At 41.0% G+C, this 22,067-nt stretch overlaps 1 protein-coding gene and 1 long non-coding RNA gene across 2 annotated transcripts; both read right to left on the bottom strand.

The window, feature by feature from the left end:
* Window positions 1–1,227: 1,227 nt before the first annotated feature.
* wrap53 (WD repeat containing, antisense to TP53) lies at window positions 1,228–16,193 on the bottom strand. The gene is made up of 11 exons (XM_015057769.1): window positions 15,969–16,193; window positions 14,179–14,574; window positions 13,916–14,084; window positions 12,933–13,028; window positions 12,564–12,672; window positions 10,326–10,414; window positions 7,116–7,339; window positions 5,309–5,520; window positions 4,338–4,441; window positions 4,117–4,260; window positions 1,228–2,683 (listed from the first exon to the last, which is right to left on the bottom strand). The coding sequence occupies exons 2-11, from the start codon at window positions 14,426–14,428 to the stop codon at window positions 2,419–2,421; spliced, it is 1,662 nt and encodes a 553-aa protein (XP_014913255.1). The 5' UTR covers window positions 14,429–14,574; window positions 15,969–16,193; the 3' UTR covers window positions 1,228–2,418.
* A 976-nt stretch (window positions 16,194–17,169) lies between these two features.
* LOC106963055 (uncharacterized) lies at window positions 17,170–20,982 on the bottom strand. Its single transcript, XR_001428112.1, has 2 exons — window positions 20,718–20,982; window positions 17,170–19,765 (listed from the first exon to the last, which is right to left on the bottom strand). It is a non-coding gene; the product is annotated as an uncharacterized LOC106963055 (long non-coding RNA).
* Window positions 20,983–22,067: the final 1,085 nt, after the last annotated feature.

Here is a 22,067-nt window from a genome sequence, read left to right as displayed (position 1 = left end):
GTGTAGTGATTTAACGTCAGCGGTGCACACTACAAATATAATCGCACAGTGGAAGCCATCTTAGCAGTACAGCAGAAGCCTACCTCTGAGGTACAACCAATCAGTGCCAAGGAATATGAAAGGCGCTCCTGGATTGGCTGCTTTTGGTTAGCTAGCTGCCATTCATTGTGCAGCTTCAGAATTGAGGCATTTTTCTGTTTTTTTTTTTTTTTAGGAATCCAAGTTTGGCAGCACAAATATTTTCATACATCATCATCAGAATATCAGTGTGTGTGACATTCATATCACAAAGGACTGTTTGGAGTGCAATAATTGGGAAATTATATTTTCTATGAGTTGTTAAGTTTCATTTTACATTTTAATGCAATGTTTAGCCAGCTGGACGGATTCTCTTGGCAGCAGATGACCACACTGGACAAAATGCTAAAGGTGACGGAGTGGAAGAACAGATGAGAAAGTGAGAACATCAAGCAGCCCTAGAGCTTTGGGGCAGCAGAGCCCCTGCCCATTTTCTCCAACGTCCAGGTGTCGCACATCGGATAAAAGACTAAAAATGGAGAGATCTTGCATTTGATCGAAAGTGCTTATGTTTTTATGCTGAGAATCTAAATAGATGTTTTTCTGAACACAAACTCATTTAAGAAACACCTTTTCAACATTGTACTTTTGTGGAATGCCCTTATTTAAAGACATAATAATCAGATATAGAAATAGATTCTCTAGAAATACAGTAAATAATTTTGGCTTTAACAGCTGTAAACACACGTCACTCTCTTTAGATTACTGCAGCTTGTTAATGCTGTGAAGAAACCAGACAGGGAGAGCAGGTTTAAACACCTAAATCTTGCTCCTAAACCTTCATTGCAGAACTTTCTTCCACACTTCCTGAGCAGCCAGTTATTACATTTTTGAGGAACGACTTTCAATCATTTCACTGTTTTTTTCTTTCTTCTCCTGCGCCCCCTCCCCAACATTTCTCCATCTCGTTCCGTCTCTCTCTTTCCCGAGGCGGAGAGACGATCGCTAAGCAACCTGCACAACACAACAACGCCCGGCGAGTCCCCGCTGCTCCAGATGATCAGATGCACGAGTGTGTGTCCGTCGGAGAGGAGGGAGGGGGCTCGTAAACCAGGCTCCCTTCAGGCTCAGAGCATCCATCGTCTTGTATTCACAAGACCTCTGAAGGAGATCTGACGGGGGGAAAAAAACGAGTCAGTGAATCAAGCGTGAGGTGATACGAGTTTAATTTACTCCAGCTTGGATTAAAGCATCAGAGACATCTACCCAGAGACTTGTTTGGCATCTTCAAGCCCCGCATGGTTCTGAATGATCCTTGGTAGGGAATCAATTGGTGTAGTATTATCACTGAGTGGAAATAATAATGCTTGGCAACAGGTACGAGTTTAAAGAAGTGCGGAGGCGTTAAAAACTGATTAATTTCTAAGTGTGTGATTATAAAAAGGCATATGTTGGATAGATAGCACAGGAGCCCTGCAGCAACACGAACCCTCAAACTGGCGACAGAAACGGAGAGGAATCTCTCCTTCAAACCAGTTTTGTGTTTCTCAGTCGCCACACACACACACACACACATGTTCAAACAGTAGAAAAAATAACACTCGTTTAGCAGCTGCACCCACTTATTAAAGACTTTCACAGAGCGTAGCGAGAGTTAAGCTGGCCGCTCAAAGACGGGACATTCAGAGAATCAGCACGGCGTTACAAAAATATACATCTGTGGGCATGAGGCGCGACACGGCTCGGTACGCCGGCCGCCTCACAAAGGACACGGTAAGAAAAAAAACAGGAGACTCTGGGTTTATAAAAGCAAAGGTCGGGGAAACAAATGGCACTTATTGTTACTGTGGCAGAGAGGCAATCTCCAAGGGCAGCGCTGGAGCCAAACACACACAAACAAACACTCCCACGGTTACAGCTCCGTCCGGTCAGGGGAAACACACTGAAACACAGACAAGCCGTCACTGAGGACTCAAGTGGCTCCAGCAGCAGACTTCTGGATTAAAATGACAAGAAAAATGCTAACTGGTTTTTATTAAAACTTGGATTATATCTGAACTGAACTGGATTTTGGTCCAACCTGATGAAACTTGAACTACAAAGACTGCAGAGTCATCAGGTCTGATATGTTGGATTCAGGGTTCCACACAAATCTGGAAAGGTTAGGAATTTGTAAGTAATTTAAAGTCTGGAAAACTATCCATCCACTAATAAAAATGTGTAGGAGCTGTGGTTCTTCACTGATTTGGAGTTTGTGTGTGCAAACACTGTCGAAATTAAAACACGGGACTCTGATTATTTGTGCTCAACAGCAAAACCAAAACACTGAATAAAATGATATTGAAGTTTAAGGAAACTAAAGATATCAAAGGTGCAGCACCGTCTGTGTGCTCTATCTGGTCAAGCTAACGGGACACTTGAGGTCTGCGCAGCTGCAGCGTTCTGGTCTTGGCTCTCCTCAGCGGGTGGGCTCAGCGGTCCGGCCCACCACAGCGTCAGTGCGTTGTCTTGCCGGACCTCCTGCTGCAGCGTTGCTCCTCCTCCTCCTCCTCCTCCTCCTCCCTCGGTGTCGGAGGCGGAGTCACCCTCGCCCTCGCTGTCGGTGGGCCAGGGGAACTGCCGCTGCCCGCTGGAGGTGGCCAGAATCGGCATGAAGGGGTGAACGCTGCAGAGAGGGGGCGGGGCGTTACTGACAACAGGTTAAACAAGAGCCACACCGGCCACATTATTAGGGACACTAACTGGACTGACCAGCATGTTCAGCACTTTCAACGTAAGTTTCAAACTTGTTCAGAACCAAACTTGTATTGTTTTAGAGATAAATACAATACAAGTACAGAAGAAAGTTTCAATTCACTGTGATATATTATTTATTACAGTTAATAAATCTAACGGTTACTCTTAGAGTAGGTAAAAATAAATGACAGGTGAGGTGAAACAGATGCAGCAAAGGGAAATATAAATATTTTTACTTTTATTGCAGACAGACATTTTGAAAAAAAAAATTGTGTCAAATTACAATTTCAAGAAATAAACAAAAACAAAAAAACAAACAAACTGGTGAGTCAAAGCTTTTCCAAAAACAGGATTGTGAATTTGTTCAGATATTTGCAGCTGGTGCTTTTCTTTTACTAAACCTGATATTTGTTTGATACTGGAAAACTGTAGCTTAATGCACCTTCAAATATCTTTATAATTGTTCAGATGTAGCATTTTTAATAAACTAAACAAACTGCACAAAACATTTCTTATTACTGTGCATTCAACACAAAAACACCATTTAATCTAAACTTAAGTTTGAATGTGGAAGTAATGGCCTGCTAATGCATCATGAGCAAGTTTTTATTTTGCACAAGATGAAGAAAGTTGAACAAAATGAACAGATTTTTGCTCACTGAATGTGTGCATTTATGAAATACTTTATTTTATCAATGCGTTACAAGCTCGATTCATGTTCTGGTGCATTTTAAGACATAAGTTTAAATTAAAGAAAAAAGGTTTAATTTACCAGATATCTGTCGACCTCCTCTTCGACCCGTGTAGAGGTCGCGACCTCTGCCCTAGAGTATCACTGTGTGTCTCTCACAGGCTAATGATCATCAGCTTCCTCTTTTAGAGGCTGAATTTCTGCTTAGCGACAGCGATATTTCTGGGCGGCTGTGATGCTTTAGCAACAACCTGCAGTGAAATTAGACGCTGATCTCACTGTTAGATCCTGTTATGTCTTTTGTTTTGGTGAAAGATAATTGGGAGCGCCAAACAGTAAAACACAGCAGGACAATCAGCCATTAGAGCAGCAAGGGAGTCACTAAAGGAACGTAAATTATCCACGTTTGACAGATTCCTTTATTCCCTCTAATCATCATTGCTTTTGTTCTGTTAATTTGTGGAAGTGCGTTTCAATCTTTCATGCTTTAAAACCAAAAAGCTTAAATCTGAGCTCCTAAATTATTTATTTTTAATGTGAAGCTCATCTTTCTCTCTGCGGTGGGTAACTAGGACAAACTAAATGAATCGCAGTCGAGAGAAAGTTGTGGGAGGAAGTGGGTTGTTGCATCGGCTCGGTCTGGATCAGAAGTTTTGCGAAAGGTTTCTCACCTGATGCCGTTGGTGCAGTCCCAGTGGGCCTGGAAGCGGATCTGTGGCTGCAGCAGCTCTTCGTTTCCATCGGGGGGCGCCGTCTGAGTGTCCCAGACGGACACGGCGCCCTCCGTGTCTCCGCTCAGCAGGTGTCTTCCTGATCTGGACGCAGAGGAAGGACAAACCATCAGGGCTGTGAGCGGAGACGACGCGGCTCTGCGGCGTTCCGGTCCACTTACTGGTCCAGGTCGAAGTAGATGCGCTGGTTAGTGGCAACGTTCCTCTTCAGAGAAAACACGACTTTCCCCGGGTCCCTCAGGTCCCAGCACAAGATCTCTGGGTCCTAGAATGACGGAGGGACATGTACTTCATGTTTTCAATTCGATTCAGCTCATTTATGTAGCGCAGATTCACAATAAATGTCGAACGAAGGAACTATACAAAAAATATTTCAATTTGGTCCCAGTTACTGAATGTTTTTAAACTTACTGGAGGTTACTATAACGACCAGGGCCTAAACCACACTTTGACCTCATATCATCCTTTATATTTCTCAAATTAGAGCCCAGATTGTGTCAAATACACTCAGAAAAATGGACGTTTTCGTGTCCATCTGTCATGTAAAATTACAAGTTCACTGTGGTTGTGTTGTGACAAAGCAGCTGGTTTTTATTTTCCGTTTACCGTTTAGTTTTCAAAAGACGCCTGGCAACCCGTCGCTAAATTAAAGAACAACTAAAAACCCCTCGGCCTCGACTACAAGCCACAAACTGCAAGATGTTTGCAGAAACTCGCCATAATTTCCCACTTAACTGTCCGACTCCATCTTGGTGTTTACCAATATGTCATAACACACACCAGTCAGATTTTTTTTTTCTCTCCTCCCGCTATGAACAAAATGTTTGTGCAAGGACTTTAATTGTGACCTCATTGTCAGAGAATGCAGTTATTTTGGTTTCTGCGCGGATAAAGCTGCCAGAATCCAAGACACCCGGGACAAGTTATCATATCTGGAGAAATAATTATCCGCTTTCGGCCAAAAGATGACGAAAACAGAAACCGAAACAAGAAGATTCATTATGCAGCTTTAAGGTTTCGTGACACTCTGTGAAGCAAAAACGATGGCCTACTTGCTAATTGGGATCATCACATGCTATGAAAAACAACACGACTGCCTCTTTTCGACACGTCGGTGTGCGCGCGCGCCGACCTTGCGGCCGCCGGTGTACAGGTAGTTGCCGTCGGGGGAGAAGAGCAGATGGGTGAGGCCTCCGTGGTGGCGGGTGGGCAGCAGCGCCAGCAGGGCGCCGTCCTGACAGGAGTAGAGGCCGGCGCAGCGGGAGTACGAGCCGCAGGCGTAGACCGACTGACACGGGCTGAAGGCGAAGCACGAGATGATGCCGCTCTGGCCTCGTTTCTTCACTGAGAGAGAGAGAGAGGGAGAGACGTTTAGCCGAGCGATTAACCTCTCGCACGTTACGACAGGAGTCCTGCTCACATGCATTCAACTAGAACACGTCAAAGTCAGGCTGAAGAGAGAGAGAGAGAGTTAAACCTTCAATTGTAGAGACCATTTGAATCCAACCTGAACCGTACAAAAATACGCAGAAATATTCCCCACTGTTATTTGTTAAACACAGTGGAGCCCAAGCTGCAATAACGCTACAACTTTATCAGTCTTTCATGTGTTTGTGCACAGCTAGTTCAGTTCCCACCACAGCGTTTCACTCAGGTTTACGTCTGAATTTTGACTAGGCCACTCCGACACCTTAGTTCTTCCATGTTTTCAGTCCTGCTGCTCCGTTTAGGATTACAGTTCTGTTGGTGACCCAGACTGCTATTTAACTGGTGAAATGTAGACTTTTCACCATTTCAAGTCAAATCAGATGCTATGACAGGGAGAACTTTAAGAAACATTGTGGGCAGCAGGAGAAGGAGCTTAATTGATTCATAATTTCTTCAAAATTCAGTGAAATTTAGGCATTTCCTCTGCGTTTCTTATGTAGAGAAACGCAGAGGAAACTGACCAGCTCCGTCTCTTTTCCCTCCAGAAACACAAATGTCAAAAAGATGGAAATCAATATCAAATCTGTTTTACTTATTGAACTGATACCGATATGAAAAATGACTAATATTGGCCGATATCGCTGTCGATGCCGATATATCGCGCATTGGCCTTAAACCTTCTCCACTTATAAATAAGTGTTGTCTCCATAGAGTGGACTTAAAATTGTTTCTTCTTTATTTAACTGAAAGTATATTCTTTCTTCACTTGAGATTAAACTGAACTCATTTTAGAATCAGGTAAAGACTTTAAGTCCTGACTGAAGGACGGTGCATTTTCTCAGGTTCTAGTTGACGTATTGTGTCAAAAGTCACCCGTCCTCCTGCATATCCTGGCGCTTCACGTGAGAAACAATGAGAAACGAGTTGAGGGGAGGAATAAAAGCAACCTTTGACTTGGAAAAAATAAAAACAACATTTAGTGACATTTTCAAAAGTGGCTGTTTTGGTCCAGATCCTTCATTAAGTTAAGTACAAAGAAACGTCTCCGTCCACAGACACCGGTTGTGGTTAATGTCAGCACATCTAAACCTCCTTGAACGGACAGAAGCTGCTTGAAGGGCGCGACAGAAATGAGGAATTCATCGCAGTAAACATCTCGCTCGCTTTTGTTGTTTGAAGAACATAATAAAAGCTGCTTGTTGCTTCGTTCAAGGAGACTTCAGTCAGACGGGAGCGACACAGTGAGCTGTCAAACGTACTGAAAACAGCAGACAACCGACACTTATAGATTCTGTAAGGAGTTTATTGTCTAGGAATAATGGTATGAATGCCACCATGTGATTTCAGTCGACTTTTCAATCTGTTCTGGCAAACAGCATCATCTCCACAATGATTATAATAATTATAAACTTATGGGAGTGGAAATGCTTAAGCATAAATAACAGCTGAATTCTCAGTGAAAAGAGAAATAACATTTAGTTTGGTTTTAGGTGAAAAAGATGAAGACTGACCCACAGTGGGGCGCTCCTCGCAGTCTCGGCCCGGCCGCTCCGTGCAGAAGACTCGGACCATCTTCTCGAAGCCGCAGTACAGCTGCTCTCCGTCGGGCGAGAAGCAGAGCGAGTGCGCCGCCGTCAGCTCGTCCAGGTGGTTGTAGGGCCGGAAGCTGGCCCGCACCTTGCCGTAAAACGCGTCCCAAACGTGCACCGGGTTGTCGCGGCTGCTGCTGGCCAGACTGACGAACAAAGCGGTGACATTCGAGGTCAGGAGGAAAAAAAACGTGCAAAACAAAAGGAAGGTGTAATATGCTCAGCGAGGCCTGTCACAATGACAAATTATTTGATGAATCGTCCCTGTAATTATTGCGACAAACGATTGTGAGTTGAGAACGTTTTGAAGTAAAATGTTGATGACAGCAGAATGACATACGTTCAATAAACTTAATTCTGTAAAGAACACTTTTCATTGGCACAGGAAGATATTTAAAATATTTTTAAATACCGCAATTAAAACGATAACCACCAAAAACAAATGAATTAAAAAACAAAATGAAAAAAAAAAAACTACAAATAACATTGAATATAATGCCTCTGGAAACAAAATTGCTCTTTAAAAAAATTAATAATCATCGAAATTGAAATTATCAAGCTCATTTTAATGTATAATGTAATTAATTACTTATTGCAGCAGACTAATGCTTTGAACACTCCACATTTTTATTCCCAACACCATGCATTGTTTTCCTTCCACTTCCATATAATGAGCTACTTTGTGTTGGTCTGCCACATAAAATCTCCTTAAATTTCACTAAATATTCTGGTTTTAGTTACGAGTTAACAGCCAACAGATCAACTCAAAGCACCAGTGAAACCGGATTTTGTCCTAGAAACTCACATCCAGCGAATAAACGGAAGTAGAGAAGTTAGAAAGAAGAATGGTCAACACTGGAAACATTCTCTCGGCATTAATCTGATCTATTTTTCTAATTTAACAAAGCCCTTGAAACTCCAGAAATGTTTTTCTTTGGGATATAAAAATGAAGCTATAAATCACAACATTTGTGTCACTTCCAAAACCGTTGGCCGTGTCCGCACTGAGATAAAAGGAAGAGAGTTTATTAGAAACAGATTATTTAAAACACCAAGGACTCCTAATAATAAATCTTAACTGCAGCTCGAGGCATTTTTCTGGAACAATACCAACAAGCAGAGAGAAAAAAAAAAGGATGCCTTGATTCTAGGGGGAAAAAATGCTAAGTGTGTAAAAACATTAAACCAAACAGGCTGTCTGCGTGCTTTGAAATCTTTTTTGTGTTTGCAAAACAGGATTTTCTGACTGATTCCTGCCGTCGTTCCCAACATCAGCTGCTGCACACCTGCCTGAGCGTATCAGTGCCTGGAAACAAACACTCAGCACCCGCGCCGCGCCTCATTACAGAGACGAGTCGCGGAGATTCAAATCAGGCCGGAGTCGGTGCGAGCCCGGTCTTTTTAAGTTTAATTATCGAGCCCTGAACAAATGCTGAAACACCGTGGCGGCGGCTCGGTCAGACAAAAGGAAATTAGCCCCAGCCTCTGCTGCGTTGCTCTGTTACGGCCCCCTTGAGCTGGGAAATGCCCAATTATAATGCTAGACCGCTGCTATCTTGGAGCGAAGCCTGGAAGCGAGCGCCGTAACGACGACCCTTGGTCCCTCTACGCAGGATGGGGGTAGGGGGATCTGAATCACGCAGCGCTCGGTTCAAGGAGCGACTGCGTTTGTTTTTCCTTTAATAATATTTCATCTGAAGCAAAGGTGGAGGTGATCTGCTTCCTGCTCCGTCCTGGCAGAAACACACTAAGCTCTCTGGCAGTTCCCCCGCCTCGCATGAGACGTTTGTTCATCATCCTCCTGTTTGCACGGCTCTCATCTCTGCATCTCCCCCTCTGCCTGTGAGGGCGGCCATCATGGAGCGGCGTCAGAGCTCGGGTGTGATCAGAGGGAGCTGCCGCAGGGTGGAGGTTTGTTACTGGGAGGCGATGCTGAGCTGAGGGACGGGGTGGAGGAGGAGACGAGGGGGAACGCTGCCAGGAGCTTGACCCCGGCTCGTTAGCTCGGACCCCGAAGGTCCCGCCGCCGTTTCCGGGGCGGAAGCCTGGGCGTTGCTGCTGGCGCTGAACCCCGCACGCGGTGATGTCACAATTACGAGAAGAGGAAGATGAAAACGGGATCCTCATCTCGCCATAAGGTGTCGTGCGGGTTCTGGAGTGCTTTCTCACCAGCCGGACCGCGTTTTAAAAAAAACTCGCCGCCGGCCTCAAAGGAGGCAGGAAGAGGGCCGACACTTTACTGGTAATGAGCGACATCAGAACGCTTTCGTAGCTTTTATTTCCCCCGACATCACAAGCGGCTCCCGTAACGAGCGCAAACATCCCGAAGATCAAAGAGAATCTTTCAGAAAACGAACCGTCGTTTAGCTTAACTGCAGACCGCTGAAACACACTCGACGTTAATCCCAATTTGCAAGGCGCCAGCTTCTGTTTCTCCTTTTCATTCCTTCACTATTAAATGTTTCCGACAAAACTATTTTAATGTCGAAGATAACTTGAGTAAACACAAAAATCTGTTTTAAAAGATTAGATGGTCCAAATCAACATGGCCTGGTGGCAGCAGCTAACTGTGATACCCAGGAATGAGTCGTTTTTATCCAACATTTCATTAAATGTTCCAATCCAGCCACAGCATCTCAATCAGATTTAAGTCCCACTTTGACAATTTGACTAAAAGTTTTGGGCCTCATCAAGATCTCATACATTATATTTGACAAATATGTAACAGGCCTTTGAGTTGTTTCAGATTAGCAGTGATTTTGAAAATGGAGCCGATTATTGATGTCATTTCAGCCCAGTCTCTCTTTTCCATCGTTGAACCACCTTAACTGAAGTCACTGAAGCTTTTTATCTTATTCTAGATCCTTAATCTGGCATGTTAGTCATTAATACGCCACTTTTATTGTGGTTAAGTTGGAGAAAAATTAGCGTTATGGATTTGGTCGACTGGTAGAAGGTATAGAGGCTGATAGGGAGAATATAGAGGACCAAACACACAACCTTGAGGAACACCAAGGGACAGACGTGACAAGGAGGTGGTCAAAATGTTAAATATGTGTTCATTTTGTTTTATATCCAACTACTGGGAGGGTCTAGTTAAAGTTAGGCAGAAAAATATTGGCTTCAGCTCACAAACACGTGTCTGGCTCCAACGAGTTCATCTTCGGGAACCAGCAGTAGTCGTAGATGGTGTCTCCTTCAGCCATCCTGAGCACGGGACTCTGGATCAGGAAGAACAGGACACAAGTAAGGATGAATCCGTGTGCAGCATACTGCCTGCCACTCCATGCTGCACAGCTGGGTTCAACATTTATATACGTCTATTTCAGTAAATAAAAAAAAAAACAAAGACACTGGCATTTTAAGTTAAGGAAAAGTATCCAAACCAAGACATGATTAACAAAGCACATGCTCCTGTATAATAGAAGGTTAATTTGAAGTTAAATGTGGAGTCAGGAGTGTTAAATTAATGACAGTCAGGTGTGAGACGAACAGCAACATATCAGATTCTGGTCCTTCCCAGTAAAGTGTATCAAGGCATGAAATGAGATTTCCAAGGACTTCAGTAAAAGAGCTACAATAAATTTCTCTTCTGAGTTTAAAAGGCTGCTTAATGGCCTGCAAAGAGAGGACTGTCTGTAAGCCGGAGGAACCGGGGAACACAAGAGGACAAAGCGTCAGATGAACGTTTACCAGAACACGGAGTAACTGAAAGTGGACGTGCAGTAAACAGCGATGTGCGTTTCTCCTTTTCTCTTTGAGAAGGAAAGTTTAAGAACAGCTTTACAAGAGGAAATGCTGAGCGAAGTAACACAACTCCCAGAATCCTCCCTTTAAAATAACGGTGAAGATGGTTTTATGTGACGTTTTTCTGAACAAGTCACAACTCGTAAATATTTAGAGGAAAAAAAAAAAAAATTCCATCATCCACAAACAGACAAAAGTTGCTCCAAAAACCAATTCATGTCAAAGTGATTTCAAATATGAAATGCATTAACCACTTCATGGCTCTACCAATACAGTTAAAGCTTAAAAACAGCTAAATTTGAGTTTTTATAATAATGGGCTTATGGGAAACACTAAGAGCATTCCAGAGCTTCAAAGTGGGTTTTATGAAGTAATGAGCCTTGCAGATTTTGCTCATATAATCACAAGCTGAGACGTTTTTTCTCATTTGCTGGGCTGGAAAATCTGATGCTTTTACATCGCCTCTTTGCAAGACAATATAATTGTTAAAAAGTAAAAAAATAAAAAAATAAATAATTCTCAATCGTTCATAAATTTGCGAGATCAGAGGCAATAAAACAGGCTATAACTCGCAGTAAAATTCAAAGGCCGACTGCTGCCTTTGAGAAATAAAGAAATCAAGCTCAATTTTCTCGTCTCGTGAAAAAAGCCTGGGAGATCTCTGTGGAGGAAAATGGATTACATTTCAATTATTTTTGTTCAGTGATCCCGATCTGCCAGCCCCATAATAGAAAAAGAGAGACTGGCTCCGCGCTCGATATTTTCTCAAATCTTAAAAAGACACGACGGCCATTTTCCTCTACCCGTTAAATCCTCAGAAATACATTTGGTGCGACTCAAAGTGTGGGTGGATGGATTGGTGCGCCTGAGGAAGAGGGAGCCGGTCGGCTGGACAGGTGGAGAGGACGTATGAACGGGTGAGCAGGCAGGTATATTTGGACGATTAGTTTGGGTAAAAAGTTGGGTGAATGGATGGCTCAGGGTTTGGCTGAGTGAGCAGAAGGATGTGTTTGGTGAGAGACATTTATACTCTCTCAACCTCAAAAGGCGGCATAGACACAAATATCCAAAAAATAGCAGTTGGTATAATAATTAGGAAAAAATAAAAACAAAACAAAAAAAAAAAACACCCAAAGTCAAGAGACACCTGCAAGTATTATTGAAAATCTTAATTTAACTACTTTCTCCACAAGAGCATCAATAAATATCAATAAATTTGGGAATATTATTGAATGTAGTTACTGTGTGCAGTTTTTGTGATATAAATCCCATCTTTATTTCAAATAGAAATGTTTTTCAAGAATATTTGTGTTTGTGGCGCTGTGAATGCTGTGCCATGGAGTCACAGCCATACGGTTACCTAAAAATAGAATAATACATACTTTTTTTTTTTAATCACCACCACAATAGTACCACGATAAAATTCTATCCCTACATCTAATTCAGAAGGCCCAATAGTTTCATGAAAGTAAAAATAAATTCACAAACACAAACTGATGCTGCTAATAAATATTTAAATACGCAAAAACGTTGCTCCTTTAAAATCTGAATTGTCAATAATGGTTCCAACTGTTATTTACGAAGCATTTGGAAAAAAAAAACATTTGCCGATTTCTGACTCACCATCTCAGGGATGGAGTCCCAGCTGTAGCTGTAAATCTCTGGAGGGAGGTTGTAAACGCGGAGGACGTTGTCGGCGCTGTTAGTCAGGATGCAGGAACCATCGGGGGCCCTAAATGGAGGAGACGGTTTGCGTAATATTAACTCAACTTGCTTCATGTTGTAATATTGTCTCTGATAAAAGATGATTTGCACAATACCTCAATTGATAGAGTGAAAATTCTCCTTCACCTTTTGTTTTAATGGGAGGAAGACATTTACTAAACTCAAAATGACTTATGAGTGATTAGGCCAAAGATAAAATACACAAGTGGCTCAGAAAACCACCTGCTCCAGTGTGTTTTGTTCATGTTTGTCGTAAATCAGGATTACCATTTGCAGCCCTTCAGGTAATTCTCTGGAAAGCTGGAGTACTCCGTCCAGGAACCGGTCAGCATTGAGGGATTCTGGGTAAAATCCAGGTCCAGGCTGGAAGAAAAAGACACACATGAGACACACACTCATAACAACTGAAGTTTGATGTTGGTCAGAAAATAAAGAAAGCTTGTGGAAAAGAAAAAAAAAAACTTGTAGAGATTCCATTTTGCAAATGAAATGATTTTTAAATGTTGTACTGTCTGAATTATTACAATGCTTAAAAATCAACAAACATTCATACATTTTTTTTTTAATTTTTACTATAAATAATTACTTTATGAAATAAATTTCCACTCAGTAGGTTATTTCTTCTGTTTTTGTCCTAAACTTTGTCATTATAACTAATGGAGTCCCACATTTTCTATCCATTCTTTTGTTGTAGTCATTTCTCCATCTCTCCCTCTTTTAGCATCTCAAGGTCATAAGGAGTTCATGAAAATGGTCAAACAGGCACAGCAGGGAATCTCAAATATAACCACAAAGTCCTTAGTGGATTTTCTATAATACCCATTGATATTTGAACATATAGATTAAGTGACATCAGTCAAATGTGATTTTTTTTCTAAAAAAAGAAAAGAAAAAAAAAAACTTTTATTGGAAAAAAACAAACAAAAAGAGGGAAGATCTTGTGTTTGGCCTGACGGGGGCACTACAACTGTATACAAAACACATGAAAGTCTTTTCTTTTAATTTAAGATTAAACAAGAAAAAAATAAAGAAGTGTGCGCCTCAACAATCACATGGAGATCGTGACACCGAATTAAAATCAACCAAACCGAGATTAAAATCTTTCCTGGAAGCAATCACAATAGTTTGAAGCTCCACCGTGTGTAAAACCTTCTTGCTTTGTATTTTCTGTCTGCTGTCTTTTCTGTGAGACGTTTTAAATGAAAGTCAGGATGCAAAACATAAATTTGAACAAAAGTTCTTCAACTTACTGCTGTCCTGCTGCGGGGCTGTCTGCTGCTCCGTCGCCATCGCACTCCTCCTCTCGCCTCGTCTCGTCTCCTTCTGCAGCATCTGGTCCTCCATCTCCGTTCTGGTGGCATTCTGCTACATCTTCGTCTCTCTGATCTCCCCCCTCAGGTTGCTGTAACTCATGTGTTGCTATAAAACAAATAAAATTTAAATCTGTGAGTACAGTATTTCTGCCACACTTCCAGTTTTTAAACGCACTCTATTATCAAGACGAGTGTTTTACTTTGTGCGGATGTGGAGGTGTCTCCCTGTGCAGATCCAGACTCCGTTGGTGTTCCATCTTCCTGCTCCTCCTCTCTCATCCTGGAGCGCTTGGCTGATGGTGGAAGCTCGTCCTCTGGGGTCTCCTGCTCCACCAGCTCAGACTGACAGAGTAGAGGCGGGACCTGCTGAGGGGGCTCGCCGTCTGCTTCAGAGTCCTGCCCACCGGCCGCCACGCCTCCGCTCTCTCCACCTCCAGCTGAATCGGACATGGCTTTATCGGTCCTCCTCCCGGCGTTTTGAGGCCTGCAGTCCGGCGGGTGGCTGTCAGACGTGGGTGAGGTAAGTGCTACTGGGATAGTGCTTCCTCCTGCAGTGTGGACGGCTGAGTCTGTCGGGGTTTGAGGACATCACCCACCTACAGAAAACAGGAAGTGGGTAAAGATAAAAGCCCGGTTTTCATGGAACATTTTTGCTCGTTTCAAGAAGCATTAAAGACAGTTTTTTTTTCCCTCGTTGTGAAGCTGATGTCTTTCTAAACCTCTCCTTCACTCATACAAATAGAAAATTCATTTTTATTGCTTTTGGCACTGCATACAAATGGAAAAACAAAGATATGTTCATAAATACGTAAAATTAAGAGCAAATGGAATGGCATTGCATGGAGAATGATTTAATATCCCCTACATGCATTCACAAACATCAAACCAACATTTACTCTGCAGACTGAACAGCTTTCATCGACGCCGTCCTGTTCGCATGTTCCTCTGTTCTGCAGTCATTTCTTTAGAAGACAGTTTAAGAAACAAAAATACTACTTAGCATTTTCAAATTTGATTTAGTCAGTATGTGTCTGCGTGAATTAAAAACAAAAACACACACACACACACACACAGCAGACATTTATAATAACGATGATTCTTGACCTGGAGTATTAATTTTATGTCTTCTGATAGTTTGTCACCACTGATCAAGTCATATGTGCCAAAAGAAATAGTCAAATATCCCTCTGTCTTCTTCAACCTTATGAAATGTTATAAAAGAAAACTAGGTGTTGTCCTATAAGCAGACAGTGCTAACAACAAGGGAGCTAAAATTTTGATGCTTACTAATCCCACTGAATAAATCTAATCCAAACAAAAAGGTAGACTTTCCAAAGTTTTTCCAGAGTGAAACTAAGCTACCGAATTGCATACAATTTCAGTTTTTTTAACATCTGTATCATGACCGCTAACAATGAGTCCCTGTCTGTATGCATGTCCATCTAATGTAACGTTACTCCTAAGGGTCGTTTATTACGTTTAAAGTGGAACCGCTGAACTGAAAGGTTTCTTTGGACAAGTAATCAGAATAGAAAGTCACAGACAGGAAAGCAAGTATATTCACACAAAGATAGAAATAGCATAATATAAAAAACAGAATAAAAATACTGTGCAGTAAAGGCACAATTTCAACATACTGGGTAGGTTTAAGAAACGGTCGACAACAACAATTGAATCTGAAACATTTAGCGTTCGTGTTATAACAAGGTATATATTTGTGCGCTTTAGCAAGCTGCAATAATGCTCCTCCAAACACCTGTGGCGAGTCGTGACAGATCAGATACTTCAAAACGGTCAGTCGTCATTTCAAATTAACAGCATAAAATATCCACAGATACATCTCCCTCCAGCCCTGCTGCTTTTTTGTCCTCCACATTTATATTGACGATGGAGAAAGCACATTTTATGTGTCTGGAACAAAGAAACAGCCACCAAGCTCTGTTTAGCTTCAGTTAGCACTAGCTTGTGCTAACGATATGCAGCTACGCACCTGCTGTAGCTCTTCTGACCGTTGACGCTGAGCTTCGTGTCCTTTTCCCTCTTTGCGGCTTCAAAAGTTTTCACACAGGCGAAGAAGACAAGATCCCCCCAAATACAAGTCGACGTCTTCTTTGCAGGGAACTTCTGTGCTGCTTACCAGCTCCTCGAGAAGTTGTAAACACAAGTAGGCAGCCATGTGTTTGGAACTATCGCGAGAATTCGTTTAAACGGATTTGAGATTTGCTCCCCTCCACTTCCGCATCAGGTTTCCTCTGAGTTTAAGGATTTTGTTTAGAATAGAATATACAGATGGATCTCGGGAAAAGAAAAAGTATCAGTTATTTTATGTATTTAGTTGGATTTCAGTTACTCGTCATTAAATGGAAACCTAACATTAAGTTACTCAAAATTAGATTACATGGGTCTAAGAAAGACTGCGATTTGACTGTAGCCCAGCAGCCAATCACATCTTAGAAAAACTTAGTGGAAGGAAAAACAAACATGGATTGACACTTTCAAGGGGTGTAGTAAAGCCCATTCTAAACTAAAAGTAACCATAACTGTCTTACAGAATAATAATAAAAACAAAAAGATTTTACTGTTCTTCAGTGGTCCAAACTCGTTTTTTTCCAAATAAATGAAATTTATTTTTTCTATTATGCAGTAACCAGTCATCAAAATTCACAGAAATGTATGCAGAAATGTAACACTGAAATTAATTTATACGTTTTAAATTAAATTACTGAACAAAATTAACCTCAACTATATTGTATTTTCTGATGAGTTTGTAAAAGAAAAAAAAAAACACATTAGGAACAGCTAAATGCCATTTATTTAGTATTTATTTTGTTCTTCAAACAGGAGCCAAACTATTTACACATTTTTTTCACTTGTTCTTTTTCCAAAACGGTTTCATTAAATGTACAGTTTGCTGTTATTTTAACAACGTTCAAAAGACTCAAACCAAATGGGGGAGCTGAGCTGACTGGGGTACAATTACTGTGAAATCACAATCTGATTTAAATTTGCTGCAACAGAATCACATGATCAATTTAATAAGTGTGCAACCAATCATCCTTTTTCCTTTTCTTTTTGGACAAAGTTTCTTAAGTTTATATAATATTAAAAGCCTTTTCAGTGCACTAAAACTACCGAATGTCATCTAAAAAATTAATTGCTGAAGTTGCTTAAAGTAGATTTTGAATTTTTTATTTTTTTTTTGCAAATGCAAAACATTTGGTCGCAATTTAACAATTCTAGCCTAATGGAGTCTTCTGCAACTTCTCAGTGATGGCTAAGGAAGATAATTAAACACTAGTTGGCGATGATCATCAGCTGCTTGTATTAAAAATGACATTCTGTAGTTAGCAAAGGTACAAAAATGAACTGATTAAAAACACTTGACGCTTCAAATCTTTTTAGATCAAAGGTGGCCAAGTCCAGTCCTTGAAAGCTACCGTCCTGCAACTTTTAGGTGAATCTCTTTTCAACACAAATATCTTCTGACCAGGCCTCTACCGAGCTAAATGACGTGTTTCTGAGAAAATTCAGGCGTGATGGAGAAGGAAAGCTTCTAAAAGTTGCAGGATGGTAGATCTCAAGCGCCAGAGTTGACCACCCCGGACCGAAGAGGCTTCACCTTCAAATAGAAACAAAGACGCGCAAATCAATCATCTAAAGAATCGGGCCAGTTTTTCCTTTGAGCAGCTCTGATTGGTAGATCAGGGATACTTTCCATTTCTGCACATTAAGTGCAGCAAAAATAATAAATCCCACCATTTTTGACATCAACTAACATACTTCAATAGTTTAATGAAAATCAGAGAAATGTTTGAAACCCATGTTGGCTCTCCACCCAGGGCGGTATGTCCTAGAGAGCACTGGGAGGTAACATTAGCGCTTAAAAAAAAAAAAAAAAAAAGCTGCAACGTTGCATCTAAAGGAACTTTTTATAGCGTAATTGCATGTTCAGTCAATAAGGAGTAGCGCCCCCTGGAGTTTTTCACTGTAAAAAAAGAAAAAAGAAGAAAAAGTAACTCACTGCATCTCATTACCGATGCTACAGTTGGTCTCTGATCTGCAGCTGCAAGTTCAATATGAAATTATTGGGCTATATATATATATGTATATTTTAAACAATCAGACATTTGATCACTACTTTAAAATCCAAAATTCTTACAGGCAGAGATTGGGATGAAAAAAACAAACAAACAGCGAAGCCTAAGATTGGTAATAAACCAATAAATACTTTGGATCTTATTGAGAAGTTATAAAAAGTGTTACAGAGTTTTGCTTCCAAAATAGTATTTGTGTTTGGTTAAATGTGGGAACTACCACTGGCTTTGACTCATAAACGGCAACCAACTTATAATTCTGCCACATCCGTTCAAAATTATTATATCTATAAAGTTATCTGCTCTGATTGTTTCTTTTTTCTTTACTGTAAAAGTTATTAAACAAAAAATAGAAGATGGCAGAATCGGGATTCCAGATCTTAAAAACACAGGTATCAGAATTGGTCATGAAAACCCCAATCAACGGATCTCCAATTATAAAGCTTCCTTTTCACATAAATAAGCCTGAGATTCTCTCACATCTGCACAACAGTATATATATATATATTTTTTCTAAAAATCGTACAATTCTCCTGGAGTGTAAAAAGTCCAAATGCACCAACTCATATCTGAAATTTAAGGATGCCTAAATTTACCCAAACTGCATACTGACGCAGCACAGTGAGGGGTCGGTTATAGCCCGGTCAGCTCAGCTCCCCAGAGTACAGACCTTCAGAAAATAACCAAACGAATCAACTCCGAACAAATTCACTCTGCGTTTTCATGAAAACAAAAGAGCAACAAAAATCCAACCACCAGCAAATTTAGAAAAAAAAAAAAAACATTAAAGACTTGTCGCTCTACTCTGTAGTTAGCTAGTAACTTTTAAAGGTGATTGGATGTATTATGTAAGGAGGTCTATACACAACAATTCTGTTAGCCAACAGAACAAAAAGCGCTGTTGAAAACTTTGTTCAACCTGAATACAGTTAACAAGATGGTTTCCAACTAAGTTTTATCATCGAGAACATTTTCAGTTAGTCATCCAAGACTCGGCTATACAATTTAAGGCATGTTGAACAAAGAAATAAAGCAAAACCCCACTATGAGAAACAAACAAAACGTCATCCAAACCAACTTTTACACTATTTACAAAGCACACCATTTGAATTGATGAGCGCTGATGTGTTTGTGTCTCCGAGTTGATATTTATGGATCCCTATTATGTGTAATTTCCGCTGGAAATGTGCATGTAGTGTATATGTTTGCCGCTCCTTTGGACTTCAGAATTTTCTGCGACGTGTTTGTGTGTTTAGTCGTGTTTTAGAGTCTTTTTTTGTTGTTGCTTTTGTACAAGTCTATCCAGTTCCACGGCAGCAGGGATTTCAAACAGCCGCCATCTTTCTGCGTTTTCTTGTCCGAGACCTCTTAGATAGGATGGGGCCGGTTGTTCAACGAACCATTTCTCCAAGGTCTCAGGTTGAGGTGGGTTGAGACCATCGTCCCCTCCACCTTTTTTTTTTCTTCTTTTTTGCCCTTATCCTCGTCTGAGAGCGTCTGATCAAACCCCGAGCCAAACGCAATGGGTGATGAACTGTCCGACTGATAATGCCGATGGACTGCCCAGTCCGAGGATGAGACAAGTGTCTTGGGGTAAAAGTTCGAAAGAGCAGGTTTAGGCGAGCTGATTCATGGGTCGGCCGCAGATTAAATCCTCGTCACAGAGGGCAGCAAATAAAGCAAAGCCAATCACCTGAGAAGAGGAAACACAGAAAGAGAGAAAACAACTTAAAGTCACAAATTGGACCAAGGCTTACCGTACTTCTCGGTTCTTACGTTAGAAGGGTGGGGGCTGAATTTTTCTCCACTGCCTTTAGACTGTGGCACGTTTCTCATTGGACAAATACTCAGAACAGCTGAAAAGCCTAAAAATCTCAGTAAAAGTCTAAGAACAACGGGAATGTCTCTAGGGTCTTTTATTTTTTTCATGTTAACCAGACGCATCACCAATTGGCAAAGTTTGGGAGAACAACTCAACTGTCACCCTTTAATGAAAGGAAACTGGCTTGGATGTTTAGGAACATTTTAATTTGCACCCTGAAATAAATCAGACCTAGTGTAGTTCCACTAAGATTGGACTCACATATTAAAAAAAAACCCTGGATCCCAGGTTTTGAACGGTTGCGAGACAACTTGCAGCCGTTCTAAGGAGGTTTTACATACAGTGAACCAGTCGATGAAACAAAAGCATGAATAATTATTTCCTGTTCAGTACATAAAACAGCATTTTCTCAGATGATGAATACAGGAACAAACCAGAGACTTGACATGTGCATTCAAAGTTTTGCCAAAGTGTTTGCTTTATCTTAGACATGCTTTTTTTTTGGTGTAAAGAAAAATATTTCAGCTCGTCTTTATTGAAGTAAACTGAACTGCCATCCACTAGTCGAATTCAGAGATTTTGGGTGAACAGAGGTGTACAACTGAATACCACCCGCTACGTAACGATAAAAGTCGTCTTTAAAGGTCGAGAACAATAAAAACCAGAAGAGGAGCCCAAAGCAAACAATTTGGAAATCAAACTCTACAGGATATACGCCAAAAAAAAGTTAAAAGATTTTGGGTAAAACTTGTAGACAATGAATTGAAAACAACAGATCCAACACTGGCTTCTTGATGAAGTGAGATATTTTAAAAGAACTTACCACGCAGCTCTCCTCCTGCAGGAGCTCCACCGCTCTGAAGGCAGTCGTCAGGTTGGGGAAAACCAAGTGGAAGCGTCCTTGGCGACGGCTCTTCAGAACGGCGTCCGGCTCTCGACTGTGCGAGTTGATCAAACTCTTGTGGCCGCGCCAATCTCCGCTTTGACAAGCAGCCACCAGCAGGCATGTCCAACGCCTCAGTCCGCGCTCGTTTCCCTTCCATCCCCCAATTATTTCAAGGTTAGTGGCATATAAAGGGAAACTCACAGCGAGTCCACTTAAAACTATTGAAAACTATTGGTTTCTTTTCCATGAGGAACATTCAGTCCAACGTCTCATGAATTTTTTTTTTTCCTTCATCCATTTGCAATTTTTTTTTCTCTCGTTCTACTTTGAAAGGTAATACAAAAATATGCTTATATACAGGAGGTGGGAGAAGACGGGGCTTCTCAAAGTCTCTCGCTTTTAGTTTGGGAATATCGTTTTCGGCGACTTTTTCTTTTCTTTTTCTTAAATCAAAAGTCGTAGCAATCCTCCTGTTGTAAATTGTGCTCCCATCCCCAGAATTGTACCTCACAGCTTGAATGAACAAAAGTGCATAGGTGAGTCGGTGAGGGCAGGGTGCGAGTGCGTGGGAGGGTTGAGGTGAAGACGAGCGCACAAATCAGGTGTCCTCCTCTTTTTATTTATTTATTCATTTTTTGGCCTCTCAGTTCCCTCAAGGCTCTTTCAGCCCTGCAATCCAGAAAACAAAGTCCATCCTCGAGGTTTCTTTTTTTATATATATATATATATATATAAACAAGGCCGACTTAGAGGAGTTTGTCCATGCTGTTCAGATTCCTGCCACTCGTCCTCAAGCAAAAAAAAAAAAAAAAGAAAAAAAAAACCCCAACACCACTCATTGTCCATATGGCAGAAGCGCACTTGCAAACCCCACCCGTCTCATGTGGGAACAAAAACTAAGACAACAAAAAACTTTAAAAAATTAAACAAAACTGCACCCACAGTTATCCATGTGGCTTGTAAACAACCAAAGCTCCAGTATGGAATAGAAAATAAGTCCTTTCTTTTTAATTCTGAGTCACTACGACCAGGATTGTTAGAGGCAGTGTGTTCAACTGTGTCCATCCAGAGTTTTTATTTTCCATTTCTTCTTCTTCTTCTCCTCCACTGTGTAAATGAAAACCTCTTAGAAGCTATTTTTTCTGTTTTGTTTCCATTTTTTTGAAATCTTCTGAGGAAAAACAAAATCTGTTATCAGCACGGGTTTGTAAATTTTTTTTTTTTTGGAATACATTCAATGTTTTAAGAAAAAAAATAAAAAAAATAATACACACTTCACATGGCGAG

Source organism: Poecilia latipinna, unplaced genomic scaffold, assembly GCF_001443285.1.
Source record: "Poecilia latipinna isolate Pla-1442-1.1 unplaced genomic scaffold, P_latipinna-1.0 Scaffold1490, whole genome shotgun sequence".
Classification (NCBI taxonomy): Eukaryota; Metazoa; Chordata; class Actinopteri; order Cyprinodontiformes; family Poeciliidae; genus Poecilia; species Poecilia latipinna.
Note: the sequence above shows the minus strand (reverse complement) of the source record. Positions and strands in the feature narration are given on the sequence as shown.